General features: G+C 33.8%; 1 protein-coding gene across 1 annotated transcript; it reads right to left on the bottom strand.

Moving 5' to 3' along the window:
• Positions 1-3,607: 3,607 nt before the first annotated feature.
• LOC144849982 (uncharacterized) lies at positions 3,608-13,668 on the bottom strand. The gene is made up of 4 exons (XM_078707127.1): positions 13,523-13,668; positions 5,369-6,245; positions 4,954-5,116; positions 3,608-4,685 (listed from the first exon to the last, which is right to left on the bottom strand). The coding sequence occupies exons 1-4, from the start codon at positions 13,629-13,631 to the stop codon at positions 4,530-4,532; spliced, it is 1,305 nt and encodes a 434-aa protein (XP_078563253.1). The 5' UTR covers positions 13,632-13,668; the 3' UTR covers positions 3,608-4,529.
• Positions 13,669-18,651: the final 4,983 nt, after the last annotated feature.

The following is an 18,651-nucleotide window of genomic DNA, read 5'->3' as shown; positions in this document are numbered from 1 at the left end:
CATCTCCCTGGTTTAAAAGCAGGATAAAGTATAAAATAGTTTATCCATCCTGTAATTGGTGAGATGCTCGTTGTCGGATGCGTATGAAATAAAATGTAAACAATAACGTCGCTGGACGATGATGGTCAAACATTTTTTTTTTGTGCACTATAATAATATTTGAAAAGCAAAATGTTGTGGTTGGTGGTACTTTTCCATATTTATATGTCATACAGGTATTATGTTTACCGAAAAATTTAAACTTTTTTTTTCGCGAACTTTCATTTACAAATGAGGTTACGTGTTTTGTAAAGTTCAAAGCAGCTTAATATTTTCGATACCCTTCCTAATTCAGTTCTTAGTTCTGCTCTATGACGTAAGCTATACTATACTTGCACAAAACCTAGATTACTCAATTGTGTCCAAGCAGTCTGCCAAAACCTTGATCTTAACTAGGCCTAAAATGAAAAAAAAATTGTAAAGATGCATTGTTTTGTAGATAATAATTATTATCAATATTCAAAGAAACAGTTTAATAACATCAATAGACTCAATGACCCGGAAAAAGGGATTTTTTTTTATCTGAACAGTTGTACACGGGTTGTATTTCGCCAGTATATTTGGACACGCACTGGTCACGTAGACACTGCACCTCTATCCGTTCAACAATTGTATTATTAATAATTATACAGGATTTAAATAATACAAAAACAAAGATATATTGAGGAAAATATTTATGCAGGATATGCAATGTACTATTCTGGTTAACAAGTGGACACGATTATAGTCAGTGCTAATACGGCAACAGCTTGTCAGTCCTGTCATATTGATATTGACGCTTATAATATTTTTAGGAATTAATGTGACAAAAAAATGACATTTAAAAAGGATGGGAACAAGCCTGAGTACAGAAGAACCGAGATTGCAATGTGGGCAAATGAGCATGCGCTGATCAGTGGCGTAGGTACGTATTTTTACTTATACTTTTTACTATACTTTAACTAATAAAAATAAAACAAAATGTGGAATGTGTTTGATCAACCGTCAACACACACATAATGTGACGCGTTGTAACGAGCCGTCCGACATTTTGAACGCACACGTCCATGTCTGTTCGGCAGTAGTGCGGTTCCGGTCGTTTCGTTTATTTTCTCAATGTTCAAAAACTTTTATTTTTCAGTTATTCTGATTGGGGGAATTGTTGGACTTTTCAATTTTTCTGGATGGCCATTTGCTGGCTATGCAATGTATCCTTTACTGTACACATTTTTCACCTCCATGATTTCACCAATCATACAAACAGTTTGTTCGATTCTTCTTTAACTAAGATTTTCGTAGATTTATAGGTTTTTTTATCATTACTTATGAGTACCCACGTGGACAACGAGAAGACGGTGTTTGTATGCGAAGAAGGTAAATTACTTGAGGCCTAGGCCTAGATGTTCACAAATCGATCTGTGTTGTGATCGTTTATTACCAAAATTGATCACAGTATAAGTGTGATAGAAATGTGACGCATGTAATCACATAGACATTATGTTGTTTTTTTAAATAAATATTTTAACATTGCCTTTTGCAATTTGATGTATTTTTCTTTGTTTTTTTATTGTTTTAATTATGCCAAGTAAAATGGAAATTCATTTTATTTGGCATAATTAAAACAATAAAAAAACAGTGGACCAATAACATTTCTTGAATCTTTCAGAGGTCAGGATTTTGTTGAACCATTTGTATCATTCATGTGTAGAACATTTTGTTTCAATGGTTACGGTAAACGAGCTGCCTTTTATTTTATGTAAGTTTGTTTCTTGATATTCAACTTAATAACGCTTATTTTTACACTATAAATTCGTCTATTAGACCTATTGATATTTTCCACCATCGTATGTTTCAAAGTGATACATACCTTAATTTAAATACAGTTCCATTTTATCTGATTAAAAAATATAATATAATAATAATAACATAAAAATTAATTATATCTGAACCGTAGGTTGTAAAAAAATTTAAAAAACAAATATATATAAAAAAGAAATATATTTTTGTTCACTGTTATATTTTATTTGTATTACCAACCGAATAAATCTTTTCAAGGATAATAATATTTATAAAAAAAACCAAACTGACTGTCACGGTTGACTGGAAAGTTTGCTACATAAAACGTGTTAAAAGTGTTTAATCATTCTGAAGATTTTGTTTACCATTTTTCGTTTTGTTTCCTCCTTTCAGGATGAGCTTACCATGTGGGTGCTGCCTACCAGTTGTAATGGGAGGTTTATCACTTCTCTTCGCATCATTCCTGTACTTCATTTCTTCTCTTCGGAATGAAACTCGAAAAACACCTGAAGTTAAACAAGTAAAGAGATGGAAAAAGAGGAGTACAATAAGAGAACCTAAGCATCCGCCACCAAGGTTGATACGCTACAATACTGGAGGAAGCCCTTTCCTTAAAGGTATTTACACAACAAACAAACAAATATATGCCTATACTACAAAAATAAATTACTAAATTTGATGGATAACGACTCGATGTTGCGCAGACATGATGAAGATGTCAAACTGAAGATGTCAAACTTTTACCAAATAGTATTCCAAGATGGTTTTTCGGTTGATATTGATTTTCTGTCGGTATAATATTACGATTCCTATTTCGTATACTAGATCAATTTATTTCTTTTTTTGGCTAAATACTTAGTCTAAAGATCCTGTCTTAACCGTCTTCGGCCAAGTTGTTACAAACACTTCATTTTCAACTATATCTCTATTATTACTGATGTAATCAGAACAATCTTTTCTCTTAAATATTCGTCGTTTAATACCTGTATTATTCAGGTAAATAACAAACATCCATAATTAGAACACATTTTATTATATTTATTTCAGATCCCAGGCTAGTAAAGCCGAGTATTATATTGTCAGAGGCAAGCGACAGAAGTGATCAAGATGTTGAAAGTTTAAACTATTTTAACTTATTGCAAGTCAGCCTTGATGAAGACGAACAAACGCAAACCGAATGTAGTGAAATATCTGAAAACAATGAAAATACATTACAAACCAATACAAATGTATCTGAGCTCAGTAGAACTGGGAATAAACAAAATGGCGGAATTATAAACCGTGGTTTTAGAATGGATAAAGAAACAACGAACGAGTTACCTTGAAAGAAAACATTTTAACTTATTGTGCTTTTTACAACTCACTTCTTTGATGACATTTTTAATTTTTGTTTTAGAGGAAATACCATTAGGCCTAAGTAAACTAATAGAGAAATAAGTTATGAGTTATTTCTCCGTGTGTAAACTGAGAGGATTTTAAACTTCTTTGTTGCTTTCGTTACTGTAGATTTTCGGTACTGTGGTATGTTTTGCTTTCATTGCAGCTGAAATATAAATTGGGGAGGGGGGGGGGGGGATTTAGACGAGTAGGCCCCCATACATGTTATTTATTATTTGCTATAGATGAGACTGCTATTTAATATCAGGTAGGGCTGCAATTATATAAATTATATTTTATTATGTGTAAATATATTTAAATTATAATTATATCGAAATTCAATTATTTTTTAGTAAAAGTTAATTTACTACGTTTAACAAAACACCAAAGATAATATAAACACTTTGATCAAACATAAGAGTATTTATCTTTTTAATATAATTATCATCATTATAAAATACAAAATTCAGTGGTCATATGTACTTTGTGTATAATCTATTTTAGTTTACACAAAATTACATTATTACAATTTATTAAATAAAAAAACTGCATAAATAAAACAAATGTATTAAAATTGGCATCATAAATTATGCTCCTTGTAAAAATGACTTTTCATTTTCGTAACATGGAAGTACATTCTTAGTCATTAAGATTTATTTTGAAGCGGTAGCGGTGGTTATTGTACGATCAATTAAAAATATGAATTAAAGATTTTATATTTAATACACCTGTAGATACTTGACCCGATCTACTAATTCGTCGGCAACCAAAACAATTCTTTCAATAAATAGTCTGACCATTGGACCTATAAATTGTATTAATAATAACTAATATATAGGTCCATGGTCTGACGACCGGATATGAACGAATCAACAGGTAATAATACACACATATCTTAAAAATATTAAAATATTTAAATTAAAACGAAGCTGAATTCGATTAAAAATTGTTGACATAAAATAAAATAAAAACGTTAAAACCATGCAACAATCATACAGATGTATGTGAATAATAACAATATTTGTCATTGAAAAAAAAAATTTACTCCAATTGCCTTCAATGAAACAAAAATCACAGCAAACCCAAATACTAAAAGGCCTAAGACAAATTAATAACATAAAACATGTTGTATATTCTAATATGAAAGGCACATACAAGTACAATAGTTTTTTAAAATATTATTTTGTATCAAACTTTATCATACATAATTACAGAATAATAAAACTAGAACTGCTTTCAAGTGACACTGAAAGACATTTAAATTTTCCAATTTTTATAAATACTTTCATTTTATTCAGTAGAAATTTTACAAATTTGTTCTTGAAACTTTTATCCAATCAGCTGACTTGCGTTGTTGCCATCGCAACATTCTCGTACAAGCGCGCGTCGACATCTCGAATACACGCCGTTTCAACATGTTTGTAAAGGTAGCTCTTGAGGGCAAATGCTTTATTGCACTTTTTGCAGATATACGGCTTCACGTTTGAATGCGTCTACAAGATTTAAAAAAAAACATTATTAAAACTAGAAAATAGTATATTATATTTATGAATCTGCTTTATTTGTACGGTCTTATTTTTATACCTCCCTGCTTAAATTGTGTTTTTATGTGTAAAATTGACAGATCGTACAAAATGAAATAAAAGTGGCTTGCCCCCACGAAAGACAGAAGATAAAACTGTAATCGAAAGAAACTATGTTTCCATTTCTTGTTGAATTTATCCCCCTTTGACAAGAATAAATTACACTTCATAGTCTTACCTGTTTATGAGCTCTAAGGTTGGATTTGTCAGCAAAAGCTTTGCCGCATTCAGGACAGTGAAATGGTTTTTCCCCGGTATGTGTTCGTATGTGACCCTGTAGCAACCACGGCCTGCTGAAACACTTGCCACATATTTGACACTTGCAACCCAATTTATGAGTTCTGAAAGAAAAAAATCAAACAATATTGCTGAAATTGTAAATCGTCAACAAACTAAAGCTATGTCTACACTATGTGATGTGTCCATATATGGACACGATGACATCATATCACTACCATAATTTGGGCATATCACTGTTTTTGTCAAATATAGTGAAGACAGACACAGTGAATTTCTGTTTTATATAGTAAAAAATCATAGTAATCTGTCTTTTTCTTCAAACAATTAAGAAATGGTATTTCAAAATGACATACCTTATGTGCATACTAAGTGCAGGCATCGAAACATAGACCTTATCACAATGTGGACACTTCTTAGCTTTTTGGTCTGACAGGCTACGGTGAGTCTGACGATGCCTTGCAAGATTGCTAGAAGTACTGTATCTTTTACCACATTCTGGACATTCGTGTGAACTACTTCCAGTTGACTTTTTGTACAAATCTGACGTTTGATGGTTAGAATCTCGAGCGGAGTCCGTTAAACTGGTAGCTAAAGCTACTGAACTTAGTGTTTCAAGACCTAGATGATCATTGAATACAATGTCTGTGATCGGATGTTCTTTCACGTGAGTTGTGATCACGTTTTGTAACTGTGTCAATGTTTTCTCGGACGTTTGACCGTCTGTTTCTGTCCTATTATCTGGAAATATAAACGGTATTTCAGCATTTTCTGTGGGTTTGTTTGGAGATAAATCACAAACAACGGCTGTTTCAAATCGTGCACCGTATAACCCGAATTGTACAAGTGGGACATCATTTGCCTGGCTGCCAGCAGGGGGTGAAGATGGTTGTCGAAATTGATTTCCAGTTTGTTTTGTAAAATGATTAAGACTTTGTCCGTTAAGAATCTCAAATGTTGATGTCGGTTGGTAGTGTTGTGTGTTTTTCTGCGTTTCAACTTGTTTCTTTCTGGCGCGAGAAGAAGTTGAATCAGGTTCGTCTGGTAAAAACTTTTTTGGTGTTCTACGAGGGCGCCCTCTACCGCGAGGGTTCTTCGATTCAACAAGTTCGTTCGGATCAACGACATGAAATTGAAGTTGACGTTGTTTGGTATGAGGAACCCGGATGGTTGATTGGACGATGTTCTTGTTAATCACTGGTGGCTCAGTTTGCGTAGCTTCAGATGGATAGCCTGTAAGATATAAATAATAAGTGCGATTACAAAACAGGACATTTTAAAATGACACGCGCACTTAATGATGAAACTTAAGTATATACACCTGAGTTTAACCACAAATGTTCGTCATCTGTTGTCATGGGAACTCAGTATGTTGCTTATTTTCACATTGAATCACAACTATAAAGTGTGACCGCAACAGTCTGGTTAAAAATAAAATATTTTATTAAAGTGCTTTTAATTTGATAGCCTATTTTTTAGAGTTTTTAAACTTACATTTGAACGGATACAGTTCAAATATATCTAAAATTTTAATTTTTAACTACGCAAGATAACACAATAGAAAACACAAAATAAACTTATAATTACTTAAATTAACAAATTATGTACTTTGCGCCATGTTGTATTTAGAGTTCCGGAATCATTATCACCTAGTCAGACAAATTAAAGGACACGATTTGTTATAGTGCTTAAACATTTGGTTCTATCCCCACGGGGAACGTAACGAACGGAAGTGTTTTATTTAGTTGTTCGTACTTAATTTAAATACTTCCTGTTTAGAAACGCGTCACCAACCCGTTACCGACTGTGTTCGCGTGTACAGTTGAACGATAACCACTGTTTTTTGTCGGCAGGCGATAAAACAGGTCGAGGGAATGAGGAACGCGCGCGTGTCCCCTGTCAAGTTCTCATAAATCACACGCACACGACTCTCTGTAAATATTTCGGTGTGTATACCATAACTTTCGACACTCAAAATACCTGAAATTCCTATATACTGGGACAACACATTTTGAGCACAGTGATAGGAGGAGGAGGGTGAAGATAATGTAAACATTTATATTCACTGTTGCCAACTTTTTCTGGGTTGTCAAATCAATTTAAAACATCGACTTCCTACATTGTTTGTCACCACCATAACTTAAGTCGAGGAGACAACTTCGGGACCCAATGTGTCCCCTTAGTTGGGACTATTCTCCTGAATAGTGGTTGGCTGTGTTACAGCATATAATTCTTCTCATTCGTTTCATGGAAAAATGTCTCCTTAAAAGGAGAGGATAAAACAACACTTAAGATACGATACGATATTATTAATTATATTCATTTTAGGTACAAATTAAATTTGGTTGGCTGGTGTACATTTTGATTTACATACAATACAATGAAGAGTCAAGAAGTTTAATGTTACTGAAGTTTAGACAACTTTTACTAAAATTTGCAATAAATAACAAGAAAATATATAATGATGAAACATTACAACGATTGATTCATTTGAGACTCAAACACTGGTTGCAAATTATTATTCTATCTGAAACCATGGAGGAAACTAAGGGCTGATCGCTCCAAAGATGTTGATCTGCAACAGTGAAAGCTCACGGGAGATCCGAACTAACAACAGATGCGGTAATTAGTTTGCAGGGATTCGATGATAATGACAGTTAAATAAGAAGATAGAAAAGAACTGATGAAGCCAAAATAACCAGCGGCGCTGCACCTGTTGAGGGATCCGTTGTTCTTGTTGGACGAATAGTAAATAGGACACATTGTGGATACCCCCAAGACGATTATCAGACAGAAATAATGTTTAATGCTTAGTTATTAGTATAACTATGTCTACATCCATGGAGTAAATTATTATTAACTCCATGCTACATCTGAATAATAAATAATAAAAATAGGTAAATAAATCTCTACATTTTATTACAATAACAGTAAAGAGCCTTTTAATTCAATGAAACATTTTAAATAAGTCATTACCAATGATGTTTTTCAACAACATCATTTCAATCAACTAAACTTGTTATCATAAGCTGCAAAAACACAACAAAATTGTTTCCATTTCCAAAAATGGTGTTTTATACAATTCTTGTTTGAGAGTTGTTTATAATCCTAAAAATAAATCATTAGTAAAACAGTCGTAAATAAAAAAAAGGTAAACGTAAATGATATAATGTAAAGGTATGGGCCAACTATTGTTTGTTAATTATTCGTCGACGTACGACCCTGTTAGCCTAGCAGTTATCTATCCATACCACTTCACTCTCGTGCCAAGCAATCTACTCGCGTGCGAATCACTTCCAAATAAGGTCACAATGTTAGTGGTTGATAGAGCAGTTGGCTGTGCATCTTTATAGTGGGGCTCCTGCTGCTATGCGAACTAGGCAACATATCAACTGGGATGTACACTCTGGAATGTTGAATTTTAAGGAGAGGTAGTGTCACCTGTCCGATCCAAAGGCAAGGTCACATACGAATGGAATATCTAATATTATGCGATGTTAATTAGGAATTATCATATTCGCTGACGAGGTCAACTGCACAAAAGTATTATATACTAGACAACACCTTTCATTTTCTTTATAATTTTGAGTTAAATATTTTAAATTTCACACGAAGCGTGCCACAGTTTAACAAATATAGCTTACAAATAAATTATTACGCCTATGTAGTGCAATCGTAATAATCTTTTTTAAACGTCAACAGCCCGAAGGTTAAAACAAAAATACATATTCAGAATTGTAAAGATGATGCCCACATCTCCCGTTACTCGTAAACATAATGTCAACATATCAGAGTCAATGCCCTGTGTTCATGTGACTACCATATATGGACATTAGATGTAGCAACCTATGAAAGCATCCTCTTATCAGCTGTGGATGTACTCACACAGTCGACCACCGACTAAAGTTTAGTTCTCGACTTAAACTATCGATATGGCCTGCACATTAATTAAAATGTTTAGTTCAGAAAGCATTTAAGCAACTTAATGGTTGGATTCTTAATAAGATACTTTGGCCATTTACCATATTACGGTAAATATCCAGTGTGCTCAAAAATTATACGAATTTCCAAAAATCAAACATTTAAAATAATTGAATATTTGATGATTTTCCTTACGTTAAAAAGATTAATTATTTTATCCAGTTTTGACTATATAGAATATATTTTGAAAGTTATAACTAAAACTATTCAGGGAGTATTTTCATTAAACAAATGTTGGTAACAATAACTGACTTATCAATCTGAATTTAATAGTATCATGAGAAACATATTTATGTTTAGCAACTTTTTCTTTATATAGGCCTATTTATACTACGTTTTAGCAATTTAAATTAAATTTTAAATTAAAATACCTTTATGAATGATAGCAATGTTTGCATTTTACTAATGAAATAAACAAATTACTTCGTTATTAAAACGTATATACAGTTTAATTAGTTGTTACCGGTATACGAACAAATTGGACAACTCAGCCGACGTAATAATTGGCCTTTAATAAGGATATTGCCATTTGAGACGGGTCGATCCTGGAGCTACTTACCGTGCCCTAGTGGGTGTAGGTTTTCCAATTAAGTACAATTAATGAACTTTGTTGGAAAATTAGATGGAGTAATGTAACAAAAGAAAATTACTTGAAACTGATAATGACCATATTTGGTAATCTGTCCCAATTCCCATTACAGATTGAACATACGGATGAACTTGAATCCGAATCTGTCACTCCCAACGCAAGTGTTTCAATTTAATGAGTTAAAACTCAACTATCGGCAAGTGGTTTTACATATTTTACAAATCTGGGCTTGTCAGACAACAACGCTTAAATTAATATCGAAGCTATAGGACTTATACTTTGAGTTTGCAATCATAAAGTCTTGGAAACTAGCCATTGAATTAGAATGATCATTTTCTCAGGTTGCCACCTAACAAACTTATTTTTACAACAAAAATTGGGGAAAAAATGTGATAACATGGGAAGGAATGCTCAACAGGTGAAAGACTTCAAACTTTCATTTGTAACCCACAAAGGGTGCTCTTGATCAAGGACGTTGAAATCGGAATCTTAATATCCAAAGATCCAAGGGAGGGATTTACTCAAACTCATGCTACCTAATGAACGGCCTGTTTTTTTTGTAGGCCTATTAAAGTCACACCCAAAACATATACACACCACACACAAGGTGATCATCGAGGAACATCATCATTTAATTGTAACCATTTTCGCCGTATATTTTTAAGGTAAAAACTAAAACATTGATATAATGACAACGGAATTCTGACTCCATCGTCACACCTGTCGAACCTAAAAGTACCGCTTACTGTAGCTTTACATTGACCCTGCGAGTTTAGTTTCTTAATGCTAAATCTACCTAGGGGACCGGCTGACACCTGTAGAGTATTCGAATTGTATTGGAACCGCATAAGTTGTGAAACAAACATGAATATCATTTTGACAAAGTTCATAAGAAGATGCGCACTCTAGGACGCAACGCAAAGACGAGACCAATTGACCAATGCAATGACAAGACGGTTCGAATAATCCAAGGCTTGTGATTGGTCAAGTCCCTTGCTTTTTGCGCGTACGTTTTGTGTTGCACCCATAGCCACCATTAGGAGAAAGCAAAGTTGTAAGAAGCAGTGGTTCTCGTCAGACGAGGAGAAGAATCAAACATTAATGTATCACTTTTTCTTAATGACGACGATATAACGGATACAGTCCCCACCGGATGTATACTTAATTTTAAACTCGTTAAAACAAAAAAAAATCTCTACCGGAAATTATGCAATACAGTAACAAAATTTGCAACCATGTTGCGATTCGTTCATCTTGTATTGTTATCAATATGGCAATTAAAAACAAATTTCCGGTGGTAAAAAAAAAATCGCATTTAACAAACTTCATTCTAAAGTAAAGAAAGAGTAGTCATTTGCCTAGAGGTCTAAACCAAGATATATAAATACACTTTTTTCCATTAAAAATGAGGTTTTTTTTATTAATGATTTTGAAATTTGACTTTGTACGAAGTGTTTTCAATTATCACCTCATGGTGTTGTTGGTGAGATTTGAATTTCGCCGTGTTCTAAATTAGGTACTCCGCGGGCGGCCGACGCAATTCAATTTGATATGATCCATTTTTTGCTTTTAAAATGAGTATATTGAAATTGATATGAAGGCCAAAATGGAAAGCAACAGGTCCTAAGCTATTAACCTCTTATGGAGCGTGACAGTGAATGGCGACGATGTTATGGTTCACGCGAGAACAAGCAAGTATTTTGGTCCGATTTAAAATCAAAATAGCGCAAAAACAACAATTGTTGACACACGTTTTAGCCGATATAAATTTATTCGTACCAATATTAATTGCCTTGTCCGTCTATACACGGTGCACGGAGAGGTTGTGGGTGCAACCGGTATAGCTTAAAAAACCAGACAGGCCTACAAAATTAAACAAAATGAAACAAAGAAAAATCAGTGTGATAATAAACTTATTATGAATTCTCAAAATGTATTCATTCATTAGTTAGGCTGTTAATTCTTCAAATGTTGATATTTATTACTTATCAAAAACATTTTGTCAGATTTCGACATAAACAGGTCAACGATTAAATGAATATGTAACAACTGCAGGGATTCAGTGTTAGCAAATTTAATTTATTTCAAACTCAGAGTAAAGCTACATCCATTAAAAATTTAAAATAAATTCTTTGTTTCATGAATTTTAAAAATAAAATGTTTACCCGATATACATAGGTTTATCGCAAATAGCTTTATTTCGCGACGAACGTCAATTGCACAATACATGATGGGAAAAGTTAGGGAGAAAACGCGCACTTACAAACAAGAAATCACGTACGTACGCGTTGTGACGTTTGCTCCCAACTCCTTCCCACCATGCGTCGCGCACGCTATAAACCTTATTGTTAGTGAAAATACCAGATCGAGTGCTATATTTCAAGGCTGTTTCGTGGAAACATTTTATTCGAAGCCTTTTTCGCAGTATGTGATTCTTAAAATAAATACTACTAAAATGAGTAATATATTGTAATAATAAATCGATTTGTATCTTCGCAAGGGAGATTTAAACATTGTTTATTCAGGTTTGGTACAAGCAAATTGGTAAATAAGATCACCCATTGGACTATCTCATAGAATTGGAAGTTAGTAAAATTCTTTTTTTTGTTCAAGCTATCAGACCAAGACAATATCCCACGGGTTAAATTAACGCCTGCTCGCTGGTGTTGAGTAAATGTGCTCAGGGACTGAGTATCGTGCTAAAAGTTGTGTTCTAACAACGACTTGTTAAAAATGAGGTGCGAATTTGAGACAGCACCTGCGGTTACTACGGTGTTGAAAACAATATTATAGGAAACATTATCATCTTAATGATGGTAAGGTCAAGTTCCGATGCACCAGTAATAATGACTTTGGGACAAAAAAAAATAAAATTGTAAGATTTCTCAGATTTAGATATTCACATCCAGTCATTCAGGGTAAACAAATATAAAAAAACACATATAATAGAAAATAGTAATAGTAAATAGAATGTCTTTCTTCTTGTAAATTTATTTTAAATGGCGAAGATAATTGAATGAATTTTGCATTCCATATATTTGATAAACAGATGTTTCCAAATTGGTAAAACAATTGATAGGGAAGGGGGAAAGGAATACAATTAGATTCTGGAAATTGATCGGTGAGTTCAATGTGTTTAAGAACAGTAAACTTATAAATAACCAAGAAAAACATATTATCCACTTTTACAAGATGTACTTATATGTAAGAAAGTTCTTAATTTTTCACATGGGAACTTAAGTGAGGACTAAGTTTCTCATGGGTATCAGGTGGTATTCGTTTTCAAAGGTGCGTTGATTTCATCGAAACGCTTCGTTTGTTGCGTTTATTGAGACTTTGGTTCCAGATGCTTAAGTCAAAACTTAATCAGCAATACTTAATTTCTTATCTCAAAGGAATTACGTCCGAAAGTTCGATACAATAGATTTGATTTTAAAAGTAAAATATTTTATCAGAAAACCGAACGCACAGTTTATTTTGATTTTTACAGCCAAATTAATTATCCTTATAAGGTCAAAATAAGAATAATATAAGTAGAACGCGGTATAGTACGTAAAGATGTGACCGGCGTCTGACGACAGGGATGGAGTCGTCGTCAGTTTGGGAACATCTATGGGTGGTCAGTTTAAAAGTTCATCGAACAAAAGGAATTAAAATAATATTTAAATCTTTTGTTTAATTCCCGCTAAATAATCTTAAATACTACTTTTATATCGTACTACTAAATTATTATCCTAATTTATTAAAAAGGACTGTCTTGAATATGAAGTCACTGTTTTTGTCTATATATGGAAATATCCATACCCTTACTTAAATCAAAAAATAAAATCATTTGATGCCTTTTTTAATGGATTCTTTAGAATTAAATTACTTATAATAGGAACTTATTATATCTAATTCTACTTACTTTCTTTTCTAAAATAAAATATTTAAAACTTACCGGCAGGTTCGGTGTTTAACGCCTCAGCAGTACAGCAATTCGACCAAGATTCATTCGGAGATGACGGAGAAGCATTTTTAAATCGACGAACTAAGAAAGAGCGAGGCATATTGACCAAATATATCCAGAAATAATCCGGGAACAGTTTAGGCTTATTTATAATCAAGGTAAAACTGTCTCAAAAGTTGAAATCAGAAGTGGTTTGTTGTCCAGCAAGCTATCGTGACAGACAGCGTATGACTTCAACGCAACTCGCACACACACTTTTGATGTGCAATGCAACAAGTGGTACAACTTTGCTGTGCGCATGCGTCGTGTGATGTTCCTGTACCACTGCCTGAAGCATGGTTATATTAGCAAGAATGTGCGGTATGCCTCTTGTCCAATAAACGAGCAGTTTTTTCTTGGGTCATCCCGACAAATAAGGATATAGGCTATACTTTTATATAAAAATAACATTTATCACATAAAACTAAAACATACATTTAAAATAAATTAAACATAATGTATACAGAAAATCGCGATGTATTTGTTGTCACTGAACATGCGTAATGTTGATTAGCTGCACTGCAATTGCCTAAAACTGTTGATATCGAAGGCCTGTCGCCGTCGGGTTGTTTTTCGACAAATTAGGATGTGGTAGGCTTATTATTGGTGAGATGTCTTTCACTAAGTTGGTGGAAGTAAAAGTGTTAGAAAGTGTTTTAAGGTCTGGTGGTGATTGCGGAAACAAACTACACACAAACAAACATAGTGTTACATACCAAAACATTTACCATATTTGGAAATGCCCGATTTATATAATGAGAACAAAAGTAAAAATGCATGAACAATTGTTCCGCCATAAATATCGATTAATATTATAGGCCTATCTCTATTTTATACGAATTACGATCCCCCTCCTCTTCCTACAAGGCTGGACTCAAATAAACATAGTGTTACATACCAAAACATTTTCCATATTAGGAAATGTCCGACTTAAATAATAAGAACTAAAGTAACAACTTTTATTGTTCTACCATAAACGATTATACGATTAATATTAGGAGTATCTAGGCATACATTTTATACGAAATACGATCATCCACAACACCGCCCCCCCCCCCTCCCCCTTCATCATCTATCAAGGTTGGAGCCTCCCCTTAAATAATTTGTTTGGGGCCGGGGACATTATGTCTACAGACCTGTCCGTAACACTCACTTTCAATGGCTATGAATTCAACATTAACATAAGGCAACCCAATTGGGATGTTATTTTTGAATAGCCTAAATGATTTCAATTCAGTATTTAAGAATTTGATTATGTCTGTTGACCAAATTGAATTAGTAAAAATTACGTTTTCAGAAGAAAACTTTCTGAAGGCCTACTAAATTAACAACGATTCACTGCTGTATCTTGTATCTTCACATTACGACAATGTAGCCTACAGTAGGCCCATAATGAGGGCAAACATAGCATCTTGTGTGTATCACATGTGGTACCTGTATAGAAGGATATTAAGGACTATGGGCCTATGATACAGGCGTCACATGTGATGCTTTATCACAGACACATTTAGTTACAGAAAACGAGAGTATCGGCAGTATTTAATGCCTGGCAAAAAGTGAAAACAAAACGGTAGGGTCTACATAACAGCACCGAGTGCCTACGACAGGAATTGTTCAGTAGGCCTATACCGTAACAAACTTATACCACAGTTACCCGTTACTTTTACGTTTCCTCTTATGTAACTTAACGCTATGGATCTATAATGGGTAAATTAATGATTAATGATATAGAATCACCTGTTTAATGAGTTGTATCATGCTTGCTTAGCTAGATACTTGTTGTACTTAAGACGACTGTATTTGTCGTACTTAACAGCTGAGCGGCGCATACCATACCGAAAAAGGCGATGGGATGGTAGGCAAGTGTGCGCATCTTGCAGTGGTGGAATAACACACTTGTACGATGCGATACAAGATTTATATAAGAAATATATTTACTTTTTAAATCTTTATTATATTAAATGTTACTGGTAGGCCTATAGAAATTCAATATCAAATACCGTAATGTAGGCCTACAGATAAGTAATTTTAGTTAAGTCTAATATATTCATGTATCTCGATTTTTTCAATAAGTGTAGGCCTAGAGCACACTGTAAAAATAAAATAATCTGTGGAAGTCAAAAAGTTTACTTTTTTAACTGAAGTAACATCAATTAGACTAGGCCTAGGCCTATAACGTATTCGTTTCTATGGGTGTGTTTAAATTATATACAAAATGTGTATGATTTTAATTTAAAATCTTGTATGTAGGCCAATCAATACAATGTTTGTTTGTAGGGCCTACTCTTTATTACTTTGGCAATGTTGCGTCGAGCTAACAAAGATAATTTTTATCTGACAGTGAGTCTTATTAATCTAAGAAATTAATAATCATAAAACAATAGTTAGGTCTAAATTAATTCTGTATTGGTTGCTAATAAACACATTATGCAATTAACGACCATCATCGTTCCGTAATTAAAAATAAAATATTACAATTTCATATTTTGTCTTTGGGTCATATTTATGGTAGTTGTAATCAATGTGTCATCAGTAGTTTAATGTTAACTATCAAAGTAACACAAGTGATAGCAATGACGTACTTTAATTTATGTTAGCCTCTCAAAACAGGGTCACGGTGAACTTTCTGTAAACTTGAGTGCAGGAGGGAGCATGTAGATAATTCGATATCTAGTCTATTATCCACGCGACTCGGCGGGTTTACTGAGGTATAGATAAGATGAGCGCGTGCCACACGAGCCGCCCGCCGCCGCAAGCCTCTAGTTCAAAATGCACATCTTAAGTAAGTTTCGCATTGACAGCATCGGAATGTCTTTGTCCCGGTTTGAGACCTAACAGCGATGAGGGTGATCAGTTTGTTTGCAAAGAGAGATGGATGTACGAGTAAAGTGATTATAAAAACAAGAAAGATGATTCGATAATTGAATGATTCGCTGGTGGTAGAGCAACCTGTTCCGCTTTGGAAGGAGAAGATGTTTGTATTTTGATCAAGTTTTGTTTTCAGAGGGGTGTAGCTATGTTGGTATCTTGTTCTTCTTGCAGTTCGGAACGTGCACTGACTGTGACATGCCTTTTTCAACTTTATTCATGTATTTAAAAAATTAATTACAGTAATTGTAAATTTACAACCAAAAAATATCCTCCTGTTTCAGCTTCTTATGCAAACTAATTGGAATACGCATTAAGCCGAAATCCAGATTTCTTACTAGGGGCCACCTCCTGCATAATCCGGAGCAAGTTTCGACCAATAGTCAGTACTAGTAACTAGCTTTCTATATCTAGCTATCGGATATCTTAACCATCCCGGTTATAAAATCCATGCTGCTATAATTTGAATTATTCTCTACACAAATCGAGATGATTTACAATACAATATCTATTATTCATCAATATAATATCGAACGATATAAGCGTGGTTAAATGTTGATAACGTAACTTAATGGTAAGACGCCGTTGGTAAAAAAACCCGTCATTATGCGATAATAATTGTCATCTTAACATCATTTATATCATTTTTGGTGACGTGGTCCGTTTGTCGATGTAATATAATTATGATATAGCTAAGGCCCACTAACACTATAGGATGATAACGATCGACGATATAGATAAATGTATACATTTTAGGAATTGTAAGTTCGAATATAATAAGTTTATGCTTTGGTGGGATCAGTTTTTTACGCGCACGTCGTGTATCCGCGAGTTTGATGGAGCGTGGGGTCGTTAAAATTAAATTATTTGTTTTTACTCAGAAGAAAGTAACGATATGCGCGTCAACAAATACTTATGCACAAAATGCCTCCAAAGCACGAACATAAAATGAGCAGTGTACGCCTACCGCTGTAACCAGGCTGCAGAAAAAAGGACAAGTTCAAGGAGAAATACAGTTATTTACTTTCAAGTTATTTCAGATGATGTTATGTGTGACTTAACTATTGCAAGAACTCTGTCTTCCATCCAGTGTTTAGTAACACTTCCTTATTTGGGTTTGGTTGTCGCGCGACACCCATCAATCGTCGCACAGGTACACGCCGCACGTGTCCTAAGAGTGCAATAACTACTTGTACACCTTTCACTAAATGAGACACGTTAATGCCGATGAATTATTACTGTCACTACAAAACAAGTCGATTGCGATGTAGTTATGTAGTTAAACTTTCAGGAACTATCGGTATTCTCGTTCATCATGTGCCGCCAAACGCGTAAACCACGGGTTTGTTTACGTAGGACCTCACTTACATCGTAATTATACGATGCGGGAGTTTTAGACAGGAGGGGTGGACCACCATGATGATGTTACGGCTGATATCTTGGTCAAGGAGAGAACATCCCCAAGATGAAGGAATCGCTTGCTCATGTTTCTATAGTGATAATAAACTTGGTATATTTACTAAACAAACATTTGGTTGCATAATTTGTTAAGCAAAGCACGTGCGCAGCGGATACGTTGGTGTAATATTACCATACTATGCCTACTCATAATCATGATATCTTAAGCTCTGTCTACACTATCAAACTTTATGTGACTGAAAAATATGTGCCCATATATGGACATGGTGATTTCATATCACTACCATATTTAAGCATAGCACTACCATATTTAAGCATATCACTGCCATATTTAGGAACATCACATTTTCTGTCACATCACATTTTTTGTCATATAAAGTTTATAATGTAGACAGAGCTTAAACAACTTTAAGTTTAGTTTCCATAGCTTTACATTATGGGCAAATATATCATTATGTGAGAATAAACGACATTACAATACTCAAGTAGGTCTGATAATAGATTTATACAGTTTTAAGAGTGCTTTAGTTGTCCGAGGTAACGAAGTGCTATTTATCATTCATAATTTCATTTAAATTACGGTCAAAAAGTAACTCCCAAATCATATCATTAGTTAATTCAATGCCTTTATGATTTATATAACATATTACGTAGTTATTTGATGAATATTTAAAAAAAAAAATGTTTAACAAAATTTAACTGATGACACTAATCATAGTCTAGTCAACTTTCTATTGACTATGCACTAATTTAGTACAGTATTTTTTTTTTTTTCATTTTGTAGTATAGCGCCA

The sequence above is a fragment of the Antedon bifida genome, chromosome 8 (assembly GCF_963402885.1).
Source record: "Antedon bifida chromosome 8, ecAntBifi1.1, whole genome shotgun sequence".
NCBI lineage: Eukaryota > Metazoa > Echinodermata > Crinoidea > Comatulida > Antedonidae > Antedon > Antedon bifida.
Note: the sequence above shows the minus strand (reverse complement) of the source record. Positions and strands in the feature narration are given on the sequence as shown.